The sequence below is a fragment of the Dermacentor albipictus genome, chromosome 7 (genome assembly GCF_038994185.2).
Source record: "Dermacentor albipictus isolate Rhodes 1998 colony chromosome 7, USDA_Dalb.pri_finalv2, whole genome shotgun sequence".
In the NCBI taxonomy this organism is placed as follows: domain Eukaryota; kingdom Metazoa; phylum Arthropoda; class Arachnida; order Ixodida; family Ixodidae; genus Dermacentor; species Dermacentor albipictus.
The window spans coordinates 16,157,721-16,182,790 of NC_091827.1; the positions used below are offsets into that span (position 1 = coordinate 16,157,721).

The 25,070-nt window shown below is 46.6% G+C and overlaps 1 protein-coding gene across 2 annotated transcripts; it reads right to left on the reverse strand.

The window, feature by feature from the left end:
* Positions 1-210: 210 nt before the first annotated feature.
* On the reverse strand, positions 211-24,847 carry LOC135914342 (uncharacterized). Of its 2 annotated transcripts, none has more exons than XM_065447142.2 (9): positions 24,437-24,847; positions 21,296-21,486; positions 17,717-17,846; positions 13,352-13,464; positions 11,254-11,325; positions 9,080-9,130; positions 4,249-4,293; positions 1,836-1,991; positions 211-508 (listed from the first exon to the last, which is right to left on the reverse strand). In XM_065447142.2, the coding sequence occupies exons 1-9, from the start codon at positions 24,529-24,531 to the stop codon at positions 423-425; spliced, it is 939 nt and encodes a 312-aa protein (XP_065303214.2). In that variant the 5' UTR covers positions 24,532-24,847; the 3' UTR covers positions 211-422. The 2 variants fall into 2 exon arrangements, with proteins under 2 accessions (XP_065303214.2, XP_065303213.2); XM_065447141.2 differs by having other exon boundaries at positions 17,717-17,849; positions 24,437-24,845.
* Positions 24,848-25,070: the final 223 nt, after the last annotated feature.

Genomic DNA, 25,070 nt, shown 5'->3' on the forward strand with positions numbered 1-25,070 from the left:
ATTGCATTGAATTTGATTCACCAATTGCTGGATTCGGAAAGCTCTATGACGTTCTTAGTTGTCCCTAGGGTGAGAGGGTGGGGGGGGGGGGGGGAATGGGGGAGTGCAAGGCATCGAGGTAGTCGTGTTTCTTTTGTTAGCGGAGTTGATGGCGTGTCTGCAATATAGGGCCACCGAAATGTTATACTGCGTATCCTAAGGGGGGCGTAATGGGTGCGTCCTCAAACGCTTCTTTTTTTTTTATTATGCGCGCACTCATGTTCCAAAAAGAAAAACGACTACAGAAAAGTTCGCACGGCACAAAACAGAAATTGCCGAAGCGAGCGCAGAACGTAGGCTCGCTTCATCATTATCATCATCACCATCTCACTCCACCACAGCAAGCAGCGAGGACCACACAACATTCGGGCGCGAACAGCCGCTCAACCGCTCTTATTCAAGTTTTTCGGCCGCACGCTTGGGCGACCCGGGGAGGACGGAGCAGCGTCGTCGCCAGAGTCGTCGGCCTCTGCAGTTTATGAGAATAAACGACAACGTGAATTTGTCGACATTGCACAGTTTCAGGTGACCGTGCTGCAGTTCATGATGTAAACGAGGAAAACGTTAATTTCTCGAAATTGGACAGTGTGAGGTGATTGTATTAGTATTGTCTGCTACGCTTACGCCAAGCCGATAACGGCCTTTATACCGGTGTTACGCGGGGTAATTACCGGTGTTACAAGGGTAATTTCGATGGCAATTGGGATTCTCGATTGCGATTGGTTGCTTCGTGCTAGCTGTGGAAGGTCGAGCCAATCGCGTCCGACAAGTTTGATCCCGATCGGGTTCCATCGCGATGGAGTGTGCCCCGTATAAGTAAGGCATTCTACCCCACTCACGGCGGGGCGTTTTCGATGGCGATCGAGCCAGATCCGGGAAGATATTCTGGATCATGATTGGCTTCCTTCCACAGCCCGGGTAAAGAAGCCTATCGCGATCGAAAGTGCCCAGCATGACTGGGGTCTTAACTGTCGAATCACTATCACTATTCGTAACCCCAACCACGATCAAAAGGCAGACTCTCGATGATAACTAGGATGGCGTAAAGGGGAGGTCGGACCTAGGAACCCCACTTCGATTTTTTATCTGCTGTCGTTAATAAAAACGCTCTGCTCTCCTGCCTCTAAAAGAATAAAGTTAGACAAGCTCATTCACTCATAGTCATCCGGAAATGATCGCTTCCTTCGAGAGAATCAAAGCTTGTTCAATAACCCTTGCGTCATTTGCCTAATTCCTGTAGTTCGTGTTTTCACGGCTGTTCCCGATCCTGGCTTCACTCTCCAGTATGAATACCAAAGCTTGCACGAATCGGGAACGTGGCTTCCCGATACACTGCCAGTAAATCTTGTTTTCTTCGAGCTGAAAGAAAGCTGAATTACCAATCAGGCTCTGTTTACTTTTTTATTATTTTTTTCTTGGAAATGACCGTTAAGATACAAGAATACTGGCCATGTATCTGGATGCCAGTTTCAGCTTCGTGCAAGCGGCGGTACTCGTACTGAAGAGTGAAGCCAGGATCGGGAATAACCGCGAAAACAGCAACTGCGGGAATCATGTGAATAACGCAAGGGTGATCGAACCAGTGGTGTGTAAATCTTGCGAACCTGCATTCTTTGTGCCAGAAAAAATGGCGCTAGGCTTATGCAGTCATTTAGATGAATTTGTCAGTGCCTCGTATAGCTCTCACTGCACTTTTCCATACGTTTCCCGTTATCTCCATAAACGTCCTCGTTCCTGTTCTTAAACATCGAGTGGAAATGTAGAACACTGCCCAATGACGAAGAAGCATTTCTCACCCTCGGCGTGGACCGTGGTCTTGGCGCGCTGATGTAGGCCAGCGCCTTCGCCCGCTACCCGCGAGCCCAGCACCTCGGCGAGGTAGTCCACATCGGCGGCCATCATGGTCACCCGCTCGTTCTCCCAAGCCGACGACGTGGACCGCCGACCAACCTCTGGAAATGGAGGGAATGAGGAACGTGGAGCAGTGTGCAATAGGAAAGTTTCTTAGGCAGTGTCGCTACCACGGCGTCCTAAAAAAAAACTGAAAGTTGAGGCTTTTTTCTTGTTTCTTTAGCCTGTATTACTAACACGACATTTATAAATGGTGCATGTGAAAACAAACAAAAAGAAAGCACGACACCTGTGATTCAGCAACCAATAGGGTGAAGTCCGCTTGAAGAAGTAAACAGAGAATGTCGCAAAATTCGGCGATGATCTCTGATAACCCTCCGCAGTGGCAAATATTTTTGTCGTGTAGACAAAAGCTCCTTTTTTTTCTCTTCTTTAATCTTTTCTCTCTTCTTTATAACCCCTATTTCTTTTTCATACAGTAACCTATGCCTATAACGACTCGGGCTCTATGCGTTTCCCCCCTGCTATTTTTCCATCAATATACTCTATACGTATCTTGCGTGTCTCTCCTCCTGACCCTTTAATGATTCGATCCGCTTTGAATCCCAACGCTTCCGGATAGGTGGACGTTCCACACTAGTCATACCAGGTGAATATCTCGCCATTCCATTACATTGTGCTGAGTAATCTCCGGGCTTTAATTGCAGCATACACACGCCTTACCCTGTTGCAAATATTTTATCCGGTATGCTTTTATCCTTAGGCAACCAACTCCGGCCTCGAATAGCAGGCACTGCGCTTTGTGTTATCGTACAGAATCTCTCTCCTGATTTCATTTTCTTGCTGCGCTTGTAAATCTGCATGGACTTCTTTTTCATCTTTTGAATAAAATTGACCGTCTGGTGGGTGAATTTACCGTCTTGCGAATAATTGTGAATGACAGCGCTGCCCCTCGGTTAATATAGTAATTGCGCTTCAGCAACAATCCCGGCAAATGCTGAAGGGCAACTGCACTTTGTAAGCAGGCACTCTCAGTGTCTACTCGAATGCGTCAGAGTGAAGGTGCGTTGGTCTAGCAACTACTGATTATGGGAATCACAACACAGTGGTATTGAAGCACACCTCATTGTTCGGTCTAGAGGCGGCGCCGTAGACTGTACTTGTTCAGATCATCATCATCATCATCGTGGAGTCGAGAAAGAGCTTCGAGTCAATCACCGTTGGTAGATGCAGGAGCTGCTGTTTCTCTATAAGTACCTCCTTAAGTCGGTACAGCTGTACGGGTTTCACACAGAAAACCGTTATGTTGTCGAGAGTAAACAGAGCGTTGTAGACTTTCATACCTAGAACAAGAGGGAAATGAGGCGCGACGTATGGTATATATATATTGCGAGTGGCGACGTGGTTGTTCAGCCAGCATGGTGATGATAAACAGCACATGAATCGGCCGATAGGCTTCGTCCTTCCGGCTTCGAACGACCTTGTGGATTTTTATATCAAAGTTTTTGAACCTCACTTTCTATGGCAGAGTTGTTGTAATGACACAATTCGCAATACGTGGCCTATAACTTTTACGATTCAATGGTCCTTATGACGTTGCAAACAATATAATGGCTGTAATTACGGATGACAACTATTACTCAACAACTGGATTAAGTGACACGCAAACTAAAAAGGGCGCCGAGATGCGCTCCAAATTATGCAGTGGAATGAATTATTCGCAAATGTAAAACGCTCCCTTTAGAGAGTCATTTGTGTAACGTGGACTACCTTAAAAGCAGAAAGAATGGGCTAAGCTGCAAAGCTGCGCCTACTCAAGTAATGCGTATAACATATCATGAAGAAAAGCTGTTTACTGGCCCCCATTCCCACTGAAGTTCGATGAGTACCGAGCATTTCGTTCGGTGCTCCGTCTCCGCAAAATTGTGAAGCACAGCCAAGTCTAACGTTAGGATCAGCCTATGAGTAATGATCGAATGCCGGCCTACGTGTGTCGTTCCAGAGAAAGGATCAGGAGGTACAGCTTACCCATCGTGAGTTCCTTACATTAAGCTTCTATCAAGTCGGCGTCGAGCGCGAGAAGCCTATTGGTTCTCTTTTCTGGCTGGCCTGATGGAGCCCATATTTTTCGTTGGACTTGACGTAGTTGGCGAGACGGATCAAAGTAATCCAATAACATGATGTGCCTGGAGTCACGCAGCTTGATGCTCTATTAGTACCGACGTGCTGCGGAGCGAACGTAGCTCTAAACGCAGCTAACAACGTTTTCCGTTTTGATTATCATAAAAAAATATGCGCCTTATACAAGACTAATTTTTGCTTTGCCGAAGCGAAGTTGCTTACGGCGATTTCACTTACTCCTGGTTCGGACTGGCTTTTTCGAGCCCTTTCTCTTCACCCGTCCTGCATGATAAGGTTGTTAAAATTATTAACTGGCAAATTTCATTCATTCATTCATTCATTCATTCATTCATTCATTCATTCATTCATTCATTCATTCATTCATTCATTCAATCGTTTGCAATATGTCTAGATGACGAACTTATATTATTCGTCCAATTGAATGATTCGACGCCATATATCTCGCATGCCTTACGTCCTGTATTTCTGGTCATACGCATCTAACATTTGCGGCCAAATAGAGAAGAAGCATTGCGCCCTAAACACGAACACACCGGAAATTTCGTCACGAAAACTTCACGACTCTGTCTGAATTTTTTTTTATATACCTCTGACACAGGCAAAGAAAGTATGGCAGTAAAAAGCGCTACGTTTATGCGATGTAGGCCATGATGCTTGTTCTCGGTTTCTCACCCATGGCCGTGTCTCATCATTAAGAGGAAGCTTGAGCTCGGGCCCAACTCCGACGCGGCCTATTCAAATACATGTAAAACACAAAAAACGTTTTTCTGAGGTAACCCTTGTAGCGATTTTAATGAAACTTGTTGCATCTTAGAGAGAAAATTAAATTCTAGTGACTGTTGGAAGCGGAATTTTGATCTAGGGCCTGAATATTGTTAAAAAGATTTTCAAATATTCGGCCGTTTGAAAGAAATTGAAAGCAAAGTTTACAAATTCATAGCTCTGCATCAAGAACAGATATCGCTGTTCTGTAAACGACATCCGTTAGATAATTCAAAGCGGACAAATTCGATATGTCATTTTACATCGTACGTGAATTCGTTACTTTACAAGGGTTCTGCAAAAGCTGTATTTACATATTACAAAATGTTTCTATATTCATGTGTAACATATCAATTTTGCCCGCTTTAGAATTACATACTATTGTATGTAATCCACAGAACTGTGTTATCATATTTCGTTGTTGAGTTACAGAGTTGAAAACATGATAGTTTCGTTTTCGAAAATTTTCGATTTTTGCCGATCTTTAATAAAAAATTGACGACCTAACTCAACAATTGGAAACGAGCAGACCCTAGAGTTTAAGTTTTTCTTTTAAATGCAACAAACCTCGTCAAATTTGGTGCAGTGGTTGCCGAGAAAGACGAATTCTCCTTTTACATGTATTTAGATAGGAGCACTCGAGCTAAAGCTTTCTCTTAAAAGTGAACACTGAACCACATGCAGTCACGTGAAACATAGTGCATACTATGAACTGTTTATTTTTCCGCAAGGTTGTCAATGTACACGTAAGCCACATCGCATGCGAAACGACACGTTTACGAGCCTACGAAAGCCATCAATTATCCCCGATTAAGCTAATCTCGTTGTTTTGTTCAAAGCTACGCAAGATGCGCTGATACATGCGTCATGAAGTGCAACGTCAAAGATAAGCTCAAGGAAGAAACTTTAAGTCGAGCTAGATAAACAGATTATTCGTCTAGAAGTTTGTCATCGTCTTCTCTGCGCCAGTATGTCACTTTGTTGAACAGAACATCGCTGCCAAAGGTCCCGTTCATGTCCCCGCCGTTGTTCTACAATTTGAACCACCCGCGCCAAAAATACGAGTTGACGAGGACAATTATGATTTATTGGCGCCCCCTTTGATATGGCGCGGCGACAAATAGTCACCTAGCCTACCTGACCTGATCAAGTAATCTATAGATAATTATCAGTCTAGCATTGTGTCTATGTCTACTGAATACTTTTTCTCTGCTTCAAACCTTCTATATATCTACCCAGCACATATACCTCTGCCTGTAACGGATCAGGTCCTATCAATTTCTTCCGTCCATTTTTTCCCACCAATACTCTAAACATATCTTGCTTATCTCTGCTGCTGACCAGTCAATGCTTCCCGTGGAGGTCACGTAGAGACGTAATCTTCACAAGATCTCCCTTTATGGTGCTCTGTGAATTAGCGGGCGCTGACGTAACAACGAAGTGTCCCATAGCTCCACAACAGGTAGCACCACTCCTAATTTACCCATAGTTTGTCATTTTCTCGCGTACAATATCTCTGTTTTCGCTTTGAATGACAAATTTGCTATTCCAGAAGCCTAATTTTTTAGTCTAGCTCGACTTAAGAGGAAGCTTTAGCTCGGGCCAAACTCCGATAACACCCATTCAAATTCATGTAAAACGCAGAAATGCTTTTCTGAGATAGCCCTCGGTCGATCTTAGCGAAATTTCTCGCAGCTGAAACAGAAATATAAATTATAGTTACTTTTGAAATAAGTACCTGGATTTAGGGCCTGAATTTGTTTTAAAAAATTGCTGAATATTTGAAAAAAAAAGGAAAACAGAAACACAAAGTTTACAAATCCGTAACTCTGCACAAGCGACAAATATCGCATCACTGTAAATTGCATCCGTTAGAACATCCAGAGCTGACGAAGTTGACATGTCAATCGATATCTTACGTGAATTTAATAGAATGTTTACAAAGGTTTTGCAAAAGTCCTACTTAATTACATGTTAGTGGTGTATATTTAAGAGCCATGCACAACGAAACAATTTCGTCTGCTTTGGATGTACCATTAGATGCATTTTGCGGAATTTTTATATCGTTTTTATTGTCTCGTTTTTTGAAGACTTGCGAATTTCAACAATTTTTACCAATAAGTTGACGGCCTAAGTCGAAATTTCGTTTCGAACAGCCACAACATTTAACTTTTTTTCTTTTTCTGTTAAATGAAAAAGCCTCATCATATTCGGTTCAGTTGCCGAGAAAAACGAATTCTATTGTTATTTATTTATTTATTTATTTATTTATTTATTTATTTATTTATTCATTCATTCATTCATTTATATGCAACCTACACCTTGCCCGAGGGCATTGCATTAGTTTAGACAGGATCTTGTGTTTAGACAGGATCCCTTGCCTTTATACAAAATCTCCCGCGCTACAGCTTCCCCGTAATACTTGTCTTTAACGTCCCCTTCATGGCGTAATTAAGTTGCCATGACTCATTTTTCTTTGGTTGCTGAACGTGCGCACGATCTACGTCCTGTCAAAAATTCTTTCGCACTTGCATATATAGAGCAGTGAGCAGCGCGAGATGTCCCGGCCCATGCAACAGTTCCCAGTTTTATCGGTGCTCGGGTTATCCGGTGCGATCTCTGAGGCCACAAGTGTATATGGCGCCTCGCGTCAACTGCTACCCACTGTAGGCAAGCCAACGCACGCGTGCGCGTACGCAGCGAATATCCTCTAAAGTCTGTCTGTTCCGTGGTTGTAGCGTTGCCGCAAATGCTCTCACATATTTAATGACGATGTACAGAAGCACTTGGCATTGCGCTGTATAGTAAGAACACCAACAGCACGCGTCGAGCACGCGATGCGCAATCTTCACGCCTTCAGCTCACCAGAGTCTATTTGTGGACCCTTGGCGATCCTAATTAATTAATTTAATTATGGGGTTTAACGTGCCAAAACCACTTTCTGATTATGAGGCACGCCGTAGTGGAGGACTCCGGAAATTTCGACCACCTGGGGATCTTTAACGTGCACCTAAATCTAAGTACACGGGTGTTTTCGCATTTCGACCCCATCGAAATGCGGCCGCCGTGGCCGGGATTCGATCCCGCGACCTCGTGCTCGGCAGCCGAACACCATAGCCACTGAGCAACCACGGCGGGTCTTGGCGATCCTAGCACACCACTAAAATATCATCTGCCGCAATTTCAAACAAATGAAGTGGTCGCAGTGAGACGTGAATGCAGCACTTTAGCGACTCCTTGCCCCGATGTGTTCATCACTTCACTAACTTTGTGATGCCACGAAACATGAACGAGGTGGTGTGAAGCTCATTTATCAGTAGAAAAAAAATTCACGCAGAAACTCCTCTTGGAGTTGTCTAAGTATGCCTGAGCATTGCCCACGTGCTCATCTCCACGCAGCCTGGTGTGATAATCAGTGTTATGAAATTTCATCCTGTTAGCACAAACGACAGCGCTGCAAAGACACGAACTGCTGCGGACGGCAGCGCAAGGTGAATTGATGACGCAGGCAAAGCACTGCAGGTGGCGGCGCCAGGTGCGCTGATGACGTTCATATCATTATACTCCGTTATCACTCTTTAGCGCCTTATCCATACGCGTCGAACCATCATGAACTGTACAGTACTCCGGCGGCGGCTGCATACAGCACGGCCGCGCGGGCCGCATCCTGAAAGCGATCTGCGATGGGGACAGCGAGCGCCGACTGCTGATAGCTTCGCGCGCTGTGTTCTCGCCGCCTAATCGAGAGGCAGAACTAAGGTGAATTCACTCGCTGCTACGGGCGCTATCTTGAAAGCGATCGTCTTACGGTATTTTCCTCGTTGGGTAAGCATGGAGATCGTCTTTAACGATTTTCCTCGTTGAGTAAGCATAGAGATGCTTACGCTTTTGAAAAAAAAAATCTTAAGCACTCATATCGTACTGTGAGATACACGTTAGCTTATGTGTAAAATATCTTAGGTCTATGACGTACTTCCGGCTCCTAAAATTGCTCTCGGCAAATGCAGTTCGCAAACGCATAGCCTCCCATGATCTGTATTTGATACTCAACGCAAGCACTCACTGAACGATGAATTTGGACACCCCCTATTACTCACAGGGAGGAAATAGATCACGTAAAGCTGGCAACGGTATAATCGCTTCGCTTACTCTGCCCGCCGAATTGTTCGTTGATACCCTGAAGTTAAGTGTAATGGTCAGCCGCCGGAGACAACCGAGCCTTGTTGTGGCCGACATGGCGACAGCTATAGTTTAAACGAGTTAATCAAAGCATCTGTGTATTTACCGAAACTTGCGAAGCGCCTTGCACTAGCCGAAGGCTTGTTGTCCTCGAGGTCTGAAAAAAAAGCAAGTTGTCCAAATCAGAGGTATACACTGGCGCCAAGTCCACGGATGCAGATGCGATGGCCGTCATAAAAATTAGTTTGTTGGAAGTGAACCGATTTCAACTTTTCCACTTAATTAGACTGACGCTCCTGAGACAAAAGTGACTCTCGAGAGTTGTTCTGGAGAAGTTCTGATAGTCAGGATGAATGGTTGGGCGCTTTACAAAATACTTATAAAGTTGACCAACCCGCGGAGTGAAAGCTCGAGCTAGTTGACGTGCTATGGGTCGGTTGACGCTGCTCGAAAAGCACGAGCAGGAAGGAAGACCTACGAACACACAAATTCCGCGACTGTGCGCTTGTCTGTGGCCGTATACAGACAAAGGGTTTGTCAGCCAGTTTCCTGCTCATCAGCACAGGTACAATGTGACAGACGCGGTTTCAACGATCTTCCACATTCGCCGCCATAGCCTTGAGTAGCGCTGTCTAACACTCTCAGGGCTATATACTTAGTTCACGTACAGTACAGAAAGACCTAAGCAAGTGGACGAGCATACAGCCGCGGCCTAACGTCTGTGGGAGCATCACAAGCCATAGTGCGAAGATTGCCGGTGCGGCTGCCACACTGGTGACAAGTTGTCCTTTACTTCGACATTCATTCGCCTTTTCATTGTTATTTCCGTATTTGAATTATCGGGGCAGTAAATTCATTCTATGCTTTTCTTGGCTTCATTGTCTGTTGGCCTAATTGTGACGTTAGTAACAATGAGTTCACCCACTCAATACCTCCGATCTTTTTCGCTGTGCGTCAGCGCGTTATTCTTTATGTCGATGTAATTCTCGCGCTACTTCGCTGTCCCTGATGCGGCCCACTAATAATAATAAATAATAACGTTAATCCATCAAAATGCGTGCAGTAATGAGAAGTCTGCTGAAGCAACAAAGGGTTTGAAGGGCAGCGCCTAACAGGCTGCAAGCAAGTTAACATAACTTAAGCATTGCAAAACAAAGTAAACAAAATGTCCACTCACGAGCGAAATTTTGGCGTCCATATCATCAAAAAGCTTAGGCCCAAGCAATGAAACGTTCCTTTCCTTCGAGCGCTTCGTAACCTTACGTGAGGCCTCCTTACACAGCAAAGGACCGATGGAGGAAGTAAGCGTACTCTGTAAGCTCCCTTCACCCGCCCTCACGTAAAGAGAGGTTGCCGCATGCCTGGGTTCGAGATTATCTCTTAAAATCTTTACGCGAACTCCATTATTCTATAAAAAAAATGTTGTATCGTCGCACAATCTTTAAATTGAAGCGCTAATATAGAGAAGCGTGAATGCTTTCTTCTAGTTTCGTTTACTAAAGTTAAAAAATGTAGCGCATTACAGTGCAAAACTTGATGTGCTCCATCAACGCTGGCACGCCGGCGTCGTGCAACGCCTAGCAACGCCTGGCAACGCTTTCACGCCGCACGCGTGACTGAAACGAACATGCCTGGCAAGACGTACCGTGCTCGCGCTTCTCCGCAGGTGGGCGACAGCGCGCATGCGCAAGCGAACGTCACGTGGTTAAGCAGTGAGGTGAAGCGCTCGTTGAGGGCCAGCAGCGGAGTAAGGACGCATGAAGGTAGCTTTGGAGCTACCTTATGCTGAGGAAGCACCAAGGAAGCCTTCATCGAGGGCCCCTCAGTAAGGAAGCTTTCAGAGTGACATAAGGTAGCCGCATCGCAATGAAGGCTTCCTTACTGAGGTAAGGAAGATTTCATTGTTTGGCCCTGAATTTTTTTCGTCTAGCACAGCTCCGCAACGTGGAATTCCATTGGTCGAACATGCGCACGTAAGCTGTATCACTTAAAAGATTTCAGCTGGCGCGCCTAAAATGCCGACTCTAGTTTTTTTTTTTTAATCTGGCCCCTTTGTTGTTTAGCTTGCGAGCGCACAAACTTCTAATATTCATTGTTGACGGACATATCACTATATATACTAAGAAATTATACAGCTCGCACTGACTGAAAGGTAATCATGCTCATCACAATAACAATTCTCGAGAGACGTCAATGAACGCCATACGCTGTCTCCAAATTACAAGGAGTAGCCCGTTGGGCGGCGAATTGACGAACTGACAAACCCACTTCTGTACTCACCCTTCGGGTCAAACTCAAGCTTCGAGTGAATGTCCTTGCTGGTCACCGTGTGAACGTCCGGCGCGTTCACATCTGCGGCGCACAAAACGCACTTTCTTCAGTGATGCTAAACAAGAAACAGTAGTTCAGACAAAAACGTTACTTTCGAAGTGACTCAACAATGGGCGAACAATGGAAGCCTCAAGACGGAACTAACGTTGCGCCCTGACGAGCACGTGTAACCCTGTCGAGACATTCGGCTTCAGATACCTTAACGTTTCAACGCGAGGCGACGTCCCCTGACGAAGGGCCGTTACGAACACTAGTCCCTTTTCCAAAACAAAAATGGCTGTGGCTTAGCTAAAATTACGCACAGGATGCGAAGCATACTAGCCTTTATTTTAACGCGACAGCGTTAAGGAGCTCATGTCGCAGAAAAGCCGGTGTCGTCGGTGTCGGTGTCTGCGGCGTTGCACTTCACGAATAAATCGTTGTCGCCCCGAACGCTGCGTTGCTCGACGCTCACCGCGTCCGATCCGGGGGGCGACGCCGCGAGCGACGGCGCGAGTTGGAGCCCCGTTTCTCCTCTGTCGTGACGTCACGGTGCCACGTGGTATTGAAGGCGACACCGCCGCGCCTGAGGAGCTGGGTTGAGCTCTCGAGCGACGGCGCGCGTTGGAGCCCCGTTTCTCCTCTGTCGTGACGTCACGGTGTCGCGTGGTATTGAAGGCGACACCGCCGCGTCTGAGGAGCTGGGTTGAGCTCTAGTAATATGCTTCGCATAAAAAAAAAAGAGAACGTTGGCTTCAAGTTGCGACTCCCAGCGTTCACCCACTGTCGATTCCGTGCTCCTAGGCTTGTCATTGACCGCAAATGGGGTGCGGAGGAGTTTTGTAGCCTATGACATTTTGCCTTTCTTCAGTATTCGCAGAATCTTTAAATGCCTGTGGCAGATAGCACAATCATCAATCAGAAACGCACAATCAGCACAATCAGAAACGAAAATGCGTAATCGACTAATTAACGAAATGTTCACTCTTTAATTTTTTAACCTAACTACTTCACGGATCATGTTGCGATTTACGAACTGTAGCCGGTGAACTTGCAAGGCATACCCACTGTGAACGAATTCTGAGGATGACATCCGTTTTGAGATTTACGCCGTCAAACTGACGGTGGTCCAGAGTAGCTGGACTTCATTATTTCATGATTAAACCTTCATGATCCATGATTAAACCATGATTAAACTGCGTTCACCACATGGCATGGTGAATGCGGTTTAAATCATGAATCCGGGACCTCAAAGAGGCCCGATGTAATAATGCTAACGCATTTCTCTCACATTCACTGCTCAGGCGGCAGAGATTTTTTTTTAACGATACCCGGTTTTGTGCAATGAAGCACAGAAACAACTGAAACGTCCAAGTATTTCGTTGCACACTTTGGGAATAAATCCCCACTATGGATTCCGTTACTACGGAGGCCTCCACTGTAAGGAGTACTTTACAGCGTGCCTCAATGAGATCCCGGTTTTGGCAGGTAAAAACTCAGAATTGTTTTTTCTAAGTTGGAGGGATATTCAAGGTGCACCAAAGACGGTGTGTGATCAGCAGAATTAGTAGCACGCTTAAACTCACAGACCGGCATTGAAAAGGGACAAACTCGTCTGCCGTCTCTTTTTCTGTTCGCACGTATGTTTTCCCACTTAAGATCGCAAATTATAGTTTATCGCTCTTCCCCAAACATCACGAATCCTCCAGCTGCATATCAAACACGATTAACTTCAGCTAACTCTCTGGCATCACCACGCAATCGAGCAAATTATGCATTCTTCTCGCTTCCGTTTGCCGCAACAGAACTATAGAACGAACTACCACACTGCATGACTTCTATAAGATAGTTTCACGCATTCAAACCGACTATTCGTCCACTCGAACTTTAATCACAATAATGCTCAAAACATTTGCGACCATGTGTATTTTCCGTTTCGACAAACTATTGATTTAGGTTTTCCCGATTGCTTCATGTGCCTGCAGTCTAATTCTAAAAAAATGATAATGATAATAAGGGAGCTAACGACGTGGTGCTACCAATGAGCGAGTAAGACATTGTGGCTCACCGTAGCCGTGGTAGGCGTACTTGATGATGAGGAAGCAGGCCGCCACGAACAGGAAGTAAGAGACCAGCACCGAGAAGATGAGCAGCGGGTTGGCCGCTGGCATGGGCTCGGCCCTTAAAAAAATTAAGTTTGTGTGCTTACAACGTCCAGAAATTGCATAGCTGATTATGAGGCACGCTGTGGTGAATTGAGGCTGCGACCTTGTGTTGACCAGATGGGGTACTTTAACGTGCACCTAAATCTAAGTACGCGAGCCTTCTTGTATTTTGCCCTCATTAAAGTGCGGTTGATGCGGCCGGGTATCGAACCCGGGATCTTGTTCTCGGCAGCAGAGTGCCATAGACGCAGGGATACCGCAACAGGTGCCTGCCAACAAGAGTACGGCGTATTGGAGAAGGTGAATAAGGTCATTGTAAGTACAGGAACACGAGGGAAGAAAATATAATAGTGTAAACAAAGTGATAGGTTTCTAAAGCATTTATCTGGCTGCAGCACTTGAAGCGTCAAGCAGGTCGCTTTTACGTTCTGTCAAACCAGCTAAAATTCGTTCGGGACCAAATCACCGACGCAGGTGGCGTTGTAATTCGTGCGGGGTCCTGCACATCGCACAAACTCTTGGGTGTTGTGGCGTCGCTTACTTTGGTGGCCGCAACAGACACCGTTGTAGCGGAGGAGGACAACATTGTGTGCATTGCAACGATGACGTTCTTCTTGTCAAGATTGCCATGTCCGCTGCAACACCCTGCCGCTATCGCAGTAAATAGAGACCTTTAGCGTGTCCGGTATCCGGGCAAGCGCGGGCGGTGTTCCGGTTTAGCGGGGGCGTCAAGGTGAGCGGCCCGATCGGTGGCGCCAGCTGGTGGCGCAAAGCTCAACCACACAAACACAGAGCTAATTACTGTATTCTGCTTATCTGCTGGCGTAAATTTTCGACAGTGGCATTATCGTGTTCACAATTACGCCGCTGCCAAAAATTTGCACGAGTGGCGAAGCAGGATATGGTGAGTTACGGCAGTTTTAGCTATGCGTTTGTCTGGTTGAGCTCTACAACACCAGGCGGCTTCACCGCTCACGTTTACGCCCCGACCATCCGGTAATCCGCCCAAACCGCTCCCATTTACCGGAATAGCGTACAAGCTAAACGTCTCTAATGACTTCAAGTACCAGAGGAAACGTCGAAGTTTGCATTTCCGATTATTTCGAGGCAACAGCAATTTATACACTTCAGCAACAACACGTGATCCCTGATGCATGCATCCCTTCCTAAGTTACTGCAACTATTTGTCAGAAACACAGGAAGAGTACCTACGTGACCTCTGTTCTCGTTTTATTTCTCTCGTTCATGCGCTACGTTGGGTGCTGTGCTAAATGCTGTAAGAAGGCTTTTCCACACAATTAGTTTGTCCCATACACGATGGCCGACCTCCCACTCAAGGCACCATTGGGCCAAGGATAGCTTTGCAAACAGCGAGGATGTGGGAAGGAAAAATTGGTGTCTATAAAACAGGCGACCCCAACTCACGCACTCACGCTTTATTTTCACTTCCATTACGACGGCCGCCATCTTGAGTGGGTCAAACAGGATGTGTGGGGAAGCGCACGTGCAGGATCTCACATCTCTCCCATAAAAGTCCTCAATGCCTATGAACAGCTAAAGTCTTTGTCCTGATTATACACCACTAGGTAAAACTTGATCAAACTAATTTTTTCATAATTAAGATTAATCATAGTTCCCGTCACCGCCATAGTATGTTTATTTCCTCTCCGAAAGTGCGAAATGTCTGTTTCAAGAATACTTAATTTCCTAGAGCTATTACAAAATGGAATGGGTTGCCAGGTGCTGTTTCTATCGGCGAACCTGATATAGATATCCTCTTAGATAACGTTCACACTAATATTCTCTGACCCTCCGCCGTGAGCACTGTTCCCTAGTTGTGTATCGAGTGTATTGCTGTAGATTTTATGCATAATTAATGTTTTTCTTTTGGTATTGTGTAATCTTTTACCTGGTGCGTGAATATTGAGTGTACTGTAATAACTGTCCCTCCTGTCGATGCATATAGTTGCATACAGTGATACTCTCTGCCCTACATAGAACTGACAGTATCGATGAATGAATCATTTATTGAATTAATTAATCAATGAAAACACGGTAAACGAACAAGCCCAAGTGCTCACCACTGTGAAAGGTACGCGCTTAGGGCGAACACGGCACGTGCCATCTTCAAATGTTTGCAACAAACTTGGTGCGACAGAAGCGTGACTCCATGGGTGCCGTCTTGGACGCCGTTAAGATTCCGCCAGATTGCCAAATTCTGCGGTGGCGGCGTACTGAGCCAACCAGACAAGTACTAGACACGGCAGCCCTGTGGGTAAATCAGAATCTGATACGCGGACGATTTCGACGATACGGCGTAATGCTACAGCGTCCAGAATGCCACCCAAGATATATAAGCTGCAATATGAGAATGTCATATACGACGACGTGAGTAAAAGCTATGCAGGAAAAACCCGTTTGTAACGCTTGCGATGGTACAGCACGGAAACACTTCAGCAGAGCAGATAACTTCGAGACAGTTACGTCACGTCATGACGTCATGTGAAGGAAGACGCGCACGACACGCACTCCTATTCACTAGATGTGTCGGATTACACATCTCTTTGCTTTGCGTGTTTGCTGATTGTGAAAAGACCTGCTCTCGCAAGGAGGTCAGAAGGCGAATCACAACGTCGATACTTGTTGCATAATCTAATTGCTTTCATTTGCACTGCTTCTAAGCTATCCATACGTTTTTTTTTTTTTTTCGTGTGCGGAAACCCAAATTATAATGCTATATTCAAGAACTATTGCCTATATATTCAAGATACATATTGCCTGATTCATTGATCGGAAACATTAAAATACTATACCTTAATAAACCACCCCATAGCAACGCCTGAGGCACACATACCAATATATATATAGAGAGAGACATAGCATTTCTCAGTATCTGGGTGGTAGCGGGAACGATATGAGGGCTTCAAGCTGATCTCTCTGGTTTGTGTGCAACATGGCGAGCAGCGCAGGCGACATGGCAAGTAACACTGGCGGGACAGATGCGCTGGCCATCAACCGATTTTTATTCGGATTCGTACAGAGTACATCAGGCGGATATGCCTGTGTGTCATCAGACTCCGAATTTACGTAAGTAAGTAAGTAAGTAAGTAAGTAAGTAAGTAAGTAAGTAAGTAAGTAAGTAAGTAAGTAAGTAAGTAAGTAAGTAAGTAAGTAAGTAAGTAAGTAAGTAAGTAAGTAAGTAAGTAGGTAAGTAAGTAAGTAAGTAAGTAAGTAAGTAAGTAAGTAAGTAAGTAAGTTTATTTCCGACCATCACGTCATACATGATGATGCAGGGGGACAATCAGCTGACAATCAGCTCATGTCTGCGCTGTCCGAACCACTTGCCCCACTGTCCGCGCCGTTCGTGATGTCGACGCTGAGGAATCGCAGCGCCAGATTTCCGTCTAGCAATTGTTTTTTATCTAGATAGTAACAGATGCAAACACTCGAGGCGCGCTTGCGCCGTCGGCGCCGCCGCCGCCGTGCTGTCACGGTATCAGCGGGGCGCGCGCGCGGCCCACGCGTGCAAGGTCAGAATGCCTCCAAACGCGACGGCTCACGCGCTGTGCATTTGGGTGCAAAAATAGAAAGCCAAGCAGCCGCACACTGAAAAATAACTTAAACCCTTAAAAACAAATAAGTATGTGAATAGGTTTACGATTCACACCTTTACACCGCTTTTTGGTTGTAAGGGTGCGAGTGGAGACCGATTTACACCCTTATTCACTTAAAATGGTGTACAGTACACCCTCACGCTACACTCCATCGACTCCGTAGCGGAGCGCTCCGCCTGCCGCTGCTGGCATGCAGCGTTGTGCGCACACGCACTATAGCTTTTCTACTGGGCCACTGCGCGCTTACGAAACCTCTGTGCACGCGGTGGTCTGCGTGTAACGGACTTTAAAGTACAGACGCTCATGGTTTTCCTTCTGTCTCGTGCGCCTTCGAAAAGCGACGCCTGCAACGCCCCCTGGTGGCGCTCCTCGTCGCACCAGCATTGTGAGACGCCTGGTAGCTGCCGGAGCGCAAGTTCTGCTGCAGCGCAGCGGTTGCCTCGCGTGCTGCGGCGCACAAAAATGTCGCCCCCCGCATATTCGTTGAACACCGCCCGAGGAGCTCCAGCCCAGCACTAAGCCTTGCTCCCGATTTCGGTGCTCGGAGCTTCGGGCTTAACTGTCAATTTTTCGTAGACAACTGCGCGCTTGTAGGGTGTTATTTCGCGCCGAGCCCAGTGCTCCTCTAAAGCGGTAAGCGCTCCGTATACTCACGCCGACGGGAAGCCGTACTCCTCGTAGATGAAGGCGTCGGCCCTTTCAGCTGCCTGGGCAGCCTTGGCGGCCGCCGCAGCGCCCAGCTTGGCGGCGTCGGCGGGACAAGCGGCTGCTGCCGGCGCTGCCGCTGCTGCGAGCGGAGAAATGACGTTGGCTGTACGACTCACCAAAGCATCGTTTGAACCGTTTAACTTGCACCTTCAGCATTAACCATTTCAGACACGTATTGCGGTGTACTGTCAGTAAATGTGCAAATGTTACGCGATTTTGGAGCTGTAGACAACACTGGCACCAAACTACGGCACCAAAACTGTAGGTGATGTGCGTTACACTGAACGAAAGTCAAGGTGGTATAGGATAAAGGTAAAATATAAAGGTAGTATAAGGTTTAGGTGGTAAAGTGGTAGAGGTTGTAAAGGTGCTGCACCAACCGAAAGATGGGGGGTATACAAAGTTATATATAAATGTGGTACAGCTGGTATAAGTGTTATAGGAAAGTCAAGGTGGTATTGGTATGATCCTTGGTGCAGTTGCTAGTGAGTCCTGCTAAATTAATAACGCAATTTAAATATTCAACGATTTTACTTCCTCTAATGTCACGTCACGTCTGCTTCTTAAACAGAGTTGGATTACCTGCTCAAATAAACACTGGCACAACTTGACGATTTAACGCAGGATCTAGGAAAAAGAAAAATAACTATTATTTTACTGTTGCTGAAGCAACATCCCGCATCAAACATGATAGTACTTGCAGTAAAGTTGATCGTTTGTAGAAGTACTCTGCAAAATTAAGCGAAGTGCAGCCGCATTCCGTAAGCAGAGCGTTCAATTTACCCCCCCCCCCCCCCCCACTCAATGACCATGTTTTTCTGCCTGCCGCTACTGCACCGAATGGCGAAAGTAAGTCGCGTACATACACATGTTGTACAACGTGACTACAGTGGTTTATCTTCATCAGACTTATTTAAGAGCAAGCTCTAGCTCGGAGTTCCTAATTAAATACAAGGAGACGGAGAAATGATTTTTCTCATCATCAGCTGTACCAATCTTTATGAGGTTTGCACCATGTAAAGGAAAAAGTTTAAATCTAGTGACTATAGCAAGCAAATTTCTTTTGTTCAACATCGATTCTCTTGCACAAAGGATTTTGAAAAAAATATCAAGAAACGATACTATCAAGTTTACAACTCGGTAGTGCAGCAATGATACACATTCTGTAAAATTTACTTAACGCATCTAAACCGGACAAAATTGATGTATTACACACCCCTGTGAAGTATGTCACTAATTTGTGAGTAGAACATTTTTAAAACCTTCGTAAACATTGAAAAAAATTCAGATAACCTGTAAATTCTCTTATAATAATGGTCCACTTTGCATGCTCTAACAGGTGCTGTTTACAAAACTTCGATATCTGTTTTTAGTGCAGAGTTACAAATTTGTAAACTTCATGCTTATATTTTTTTCTTTAACTTGCCGATTCAAAGCTATTTGTAGTAAAAAGGTCCACAAAAATTACGCTTCCGCAGTCACTATAGTGTATTCTTGTGTCGAGTTTACGTGTATTTCAATAGGGAAATCGTAGTTCGTCCTGAGATAAAGCTTCCTCTTAAGTACGATGCGGTATATAAGACCTTTCCCGAGCATTTCCAGCAACTGTAGTCCTCCATCATCCGACTCTATTATGTGCCCACAATTTGTTTTTTATCTTGACGTCCAGCCATATCTTATCTCTACAGAACACTACACAGGAACACTACCCTATCTAATCACCTGGCGTTCTCTAACGCACTTCATGTTCCATTGGCACCCATTCTGTTAACCCAACAGACCATCGCTTGCGCATTTCGCCACTTGTAAAGCCGCGCTTCTTTCTCTTGAGCTAACGGAGAATATCAGCTAACCGTACTTGCTTACTCATGCACACAGCAAGCCTAATTTTTCTTCCGTTCGTGACGTCAGTAACATGTTGCAAAGAAAGCATTTATACTTGACACTTTTGCACGCGCTACGTGTGGTCCGGACCTTCATACAACCGTCAGGTGCGTCCAGCGGGGCCAGCAGAAGCGAAGAAAGCGGTCACGTCGGCAGCGGGTAACTTTTCTCAGTTACGCCGCGGCCGAACTGATGGCGGTCTATACTTTCCATCGTGAAGGTTGGCCCACATTCACGCAAAGCTTCTTCGCCAGAATTGTTCGTAAGAGAACATTCCAGCCAATCCGGATGCTGGACATGCCATCAGTGGAGGCGGCTGGCAAAATAGCGAAGAGCACTTACGAACGAAAGACTTTCACAAGCTTTTCACAAAAATTGTGAAATGCACTGTGAAATTCTGTGAAATTCAAGTGAAATTCAAGTGAAATTCTGTGAAATTCACTTTGTGAATTTCACAGAAATTCACAAAGCTTTTCGTTGGTAAGTACTTGTAGCCATTCGCTGGCCGCCTTCACTAAGAGTGCGTCCTCCATAGCGATTGGCTGACAGTTTCACTTAAGAGGAAGCTTTAGCTCGGGTCCAACTCCGACGCGGCCTATTCAAATACATGTAAAACGCAAAAGCGTTTTTCTGAGATAACCCCTGGACCGATCTTAATTAAATTTGTTTCACTTGAGAGAGAAAGCTAAATTCTAGTGACTGTTGGAAGCGGAATGTCGATTTTGGGTCTGAATTTTGTTACAAGAATTTTCAAAAATTTGGAAGTTTGAAAAATATAGAAGCACGAAGTTAAAAAATTCATAGCTCTGCATCAAGAACAGATATCGCGGTTCTGTGAAGGGCGTCTATTAGATCATTGAAAGCGGACAAATTCGATACGTCATTTTACATCTTACGTGATTTTTTTCCGTTGTTTACAAGGGTTCTGCAAAAGCTGTATTTCCATGTTATTAAGTTTTTGAGATTCATGTGTAACACATTAATTTTGACCGCTTGCGATGTATTATCAGATGTAATTCAGAAAATTGTAACATCATTTTTCGTTAATGAGTTACAGAGTTGTAAGCTTGAGAGTCTCGTTTTTTGAAAATTTTCAATTTTTGCCAACATTTAATAAAATATTGACGACCTAAATAAAATATTCGAAACAAACAGTCACTAGATTGGAAGTTTTTCTTTTAAATGGAACAAACCTCGTCAAAATTGGTGCCGTGGTCGCCGAGAAAATCGAATTCTCGTTTTACATGTATTTAGATAGGAGCGCCCGAGCTAAAGCTGCTTCTTAAGGAGAGTTTCAGCGCAAGAGCGTTTTGTGAATACGGGCCCTGGCACCGAATTCACAATGATTTTCGTTTTTATAGTGCGTAAGTGCGTAAGCATCAGTATTGGCTGAATTTATTTTCCTACGAACAATTCTGGCGTAATAACTTTTTGTTGAACACGGACGGGACCCCTTTTCGAATTATCAGTTTCATCGAGCCAGAGCGCGGAGAAGCAAGATAAACCGTTCACACCTGCGACGAAAATTTTTCACGAACTGACCGCACGCCGCAGCGATCGCGGTTCATTTTCTCCGTACGCTTCCGGCTATACCAGCCGTTTGGCCGCTGCACGACAAAGAAGCGAAGTCAGCGTTCACACCTGCGGCGGGAGGCGGCGGCGCCTTGCCTGCCGCAGCGGCCGCCGGGGTGGGCGTGCCCGCTCCGCCGGGAGCCTTGACGCGGCCGACGCGCCCCGGCGAGCCCCCGGGTGCCGCCTGCTTCGAAGGTCCCGCTGGTGACGTCACTGCCTTCGGCGCAGCCGGTACCGCCGCCGCTGGGTCGGGGGCCGCTCTGAAAGGGAGACCAATTGAATACCACGTTCTTTCGGCATTCACACACGCACAAGCTTCATTCAGGCGCAATTTGTGCGAACAGAGCCCTTGAGCGAGACCTCTCGTCTAAACGTTCGCATTCTGACGAGGCTTCGTCCATGCTCGGGCATTAGTTCTTATGCAAGTGCCGACCTTCCGAGCAGTCCTGAATTGGCCGGCATAGGTTCTTTGCGTGTTGAGACTCAAACGTCTTATCGCTCGTTCCACCCCTGCTGATCACTCAAGGTGGATCACTGCCCATACGTGTTATATATTTAATAAAACAGCAACTCGTAAGTGTTGAGTATATAATTTATGCACTCAAAATCACCCGACAGAGTAAAATTGTTGTCCGGAGTAAAAGGCTACACTGCTCTAAAGAAAATGTTATGTTAGGCTGTCACGCAGCGCAGCGGCGTCACAAAGAATCAAAGAAGGTTCGCAAAGAAGGCATGCCGAATAGCAGCAAATTTCACGCACTACCCACCACTGCAATAAATTAAGAGAGTGACACCGACACGGAGAGGACAGGAGTGACCGAAAGAAAAGTATCGTCCGGTTTTTTTATCAGAATTACGAACCCTGTCAATTTAGCGCTTTCCAGCAACCTATTTTCCCCCTTCCTCAAGTTAAGAAATGTGTCGTTATATATAACGCAATCGCCAGCCCCTCAGCTTGACGAAAAAAGTCACTTTCGCCCCACAGTCGAAGCACTGATTGCGATAGCAAATCATTAGGCAGTTGTACGAAATAAGGTTAGTTCGTTTATGAGCTGCACATACTGTGGTAAACAATTGCTTATTCTAACTAAATTAACAAGCGCCTTGTCACGTGCGCACGCTCAAGCACGAACGCGTCTCACTCGATGACCGCGGACACTCGCTGTCAAAACCCCGGTGTGATGAAGAGAGGAAGCAGGGGCGAGCGAATTCCCCTGTGTGCTGCCTCTCGCTTCAATGCGAACTAAGTGCGCCAGAACACAGCATTCACGAAGCCATCAGCTATACCCCGGCCAGCTAGCCTTCGAACCCCGCGAAGATTGCTTTCAAGACGCGCAAGGCCGCGCTTAGCAGCCGCAGCTAGAGCAAAAGAGGAGATACACGCTAACCTAAAGCCCCTCAAACTTCGTAAAGTAGTGACACTCTCCTCCTCCGCCTTCCCTCCTCCTCGTTTCTCCTCTTATTCACGCTCCCTCCTCGACCGTGGCGCCTCCTACACTGCTCGAGAGTAGCAACGGCTCCAAAATGCGCTCCTCGCCACTCCGTGGACGCTTCTCGAGCAAAAAATGGCGCTGATGCACGGCGTGAGGGCCCACGTGATGCTATCAGGCCAATAGCGACGCGGTGTCGGCCTCGGTCAGAGCGTGCGAGGAGGAGGCGGCATTCTTCAAAGCGTGGCTCTACTTTACGAAGTTTAAGGGGCTTTACGCTAACCTAGCCTCTCCCCTACCCCTCCTAGCACGCCCACACCTACCCACTCCTAACCCCCCCCCCTCTTGCTCGCGGGAGAAGACGTCGCGCACCCTTCCCCCTTTTCTCCCTTGCGAGCGTGAGAAGACACCGCCACATCAATCGGACATCCTTCTCGACTCACCCTCGAAAGGTTTCGCTCGCACCTACACCATACGGCGCGAGGCCGCCATGTTATAGCCCTTGAGGTTTATGCAGACCATCACGGCGGCGGCGACGGCGACGGAAAGTCGCCTAAAGTGTCCATATAATTGCTATCGCAGTAAAATTGAAGCTGAAATATCTCGGTCATTGTCGCGTTGTCGACACAGACGGTGGCGAAGCCACCGGAGGACGAGGGAGCGCGGCCGAAGACGGTGATCGAAAACCTAGACGTAGTCAGCAGGCACGAAGAACGCACTGAGACTAACACCTCCCCCCCCCCTTTATTGGACGCGAGCATGCCCTTATATAGAGCAGTGACGAGTGACGTCGTGGACACATTTCACAGTACAGATGAACGCCATTATTACCTAGTGCGTGGGTCCTCCGAAATAATTCGTTATACAGGTCACTTCGTTCGAAAGGTTGCAAACCGCGCAGCTCACAATAAAAGCGGGACCAAATCAATAATTTCGTTGTATAGCCGCGAGAGGCGTTCGAGTCGATTATAAATAATAAATTATAGGGTTTTACGCGTTAAAACAACGATATGATTATGGGAGACGCCGCAGTGGGGCACTGGCAGGTACACGGGCGTTCTTGTACTTCGCCACCATCGCAATGCAGCTGCCGCTGCCGGGATTTTATCGCGCGACCTCGGGCCAAACAGCGCAACGCCAAAGCCACTATGTCACCCACCGCCGCGGGTACACGTCCGAGTCCAGTATACGCAACCGAAACTAATAACCAAACCGAAACTCACGACACCACAATTATCGCCATTCAAGCTATTGCTTATCCTCAAAACGCAGCTCCAACGCCGTCTTGCGGGAGTTTGCAGTGCGACTCGAACGCTCGGAAAATGAATGGCCTAGCCCCCGCATTCGGAAATGCATCTTAATTTGAAGCCCATGCTTGACTTGATTTAAGCGACGCCTGTCTTCAACGCACCGAAAGAAACGCAATGAGCCTCTTCGGCGCGTTCGCACCAGGCGTCATTTATATCAAGTCAAGCATGACCTTCAAATTATGTTGCATTTCTGAATACGGAGGTAAGATCATTAAAACTTCTTTCTGGGCGAGTTGGTGCATACTTGACACAAAAATTGATACAGCGCAATCACATGCAACCACAAAGTATGAAGGACAGGACACAATAATGGTGTCCTGTCCTTCATACTTTGTGGTTGCATGTGATTGCCTGTGTCCTGTCCTTCGTACTTTGTGGTTGCATGTGATTGCGCTGTATCAATTTTTATGTCAAGGAGGTAAGATGCCGTAAGTAGTGCGAACGGCTAAGCCTTCTCGAAGAGCGCGTACTTGGCAGGGACGGATGCCTTCCGCGAAGCGGTCGGCTTGGCGGCCGCCTGTGCCGTCCCGCGACCCCTTCCTGCTGCGCCGGGGGCGGGCTTCATGTCTTGCTTGAGCTGTTGCTCGAGAGGGACTTCCTCCTCGAGGTTCGTGTGGGGCGACTATGCCGGGGATCCCCGCCTTTCGCCGCAGCTGTCGATGCTCCCGCGGACCTGCGGTGGTGGTTGGCCCACGGTCGAGTGTCCTTCCTGCCTGGGTCCTGCACCGCGAGTCCCTGCGTCCTGGTGTTTGGAAGCGCGACGGCCTAGCTGTGGATGCGCGTAACCGTCCGGCACGACCGATGGCAGCTGGGATGCGTCGACGCGCGCTGCGTGACCGTGGAGCTCGTGTTTTGACGCTTCCTCGATCGCTTGGTATCCGACTAGTGGCTCTTTCCCACTGTACGGGGATTGGCCAAGGAGCGGGCATTACTAGGCAACATATACACATTTTTATGATGATGATGATGATCATCATCATCATCATCATGATTCTCAACTATGTCAAGGCTCGGGCTCTGGCGGTTGCTTCATTGCTTTGTACCCGTGCCCTTACCCACTGCGGGGATTGGGCGAGTAGCGGGTAATGCGAGGCACCCTATGTT

What these genes read in the sequence shown, in the direction of transcription:
- LOC135914342 (XM_065447141.2), bottom strand. Translation starts at nt 24,531, where the DNA reads ATGAAGCCCGCCCCCGGCGCAGCAGGAAGGGGTCGCGGGACGGCACAG. An exon ending in GCCGCCGCCTCCCGCCGCAG is followed by an intron (nt 17,850 to 21,295) that starts GTGTGAACGCTG and finishes CTCCGCTCGCAG; the next exon opens with CAGCGGCAGCGCCGGCAGCA. An exon ending in AAGGCGCTTCGCAAGTTTCG is followed by an intron (nt 4,294 to 9,079) that starts GTAAATACACAG and finishes CTTATCATGCAG; the next exon opens with GACGGGTGAAGAGAAAGGGC.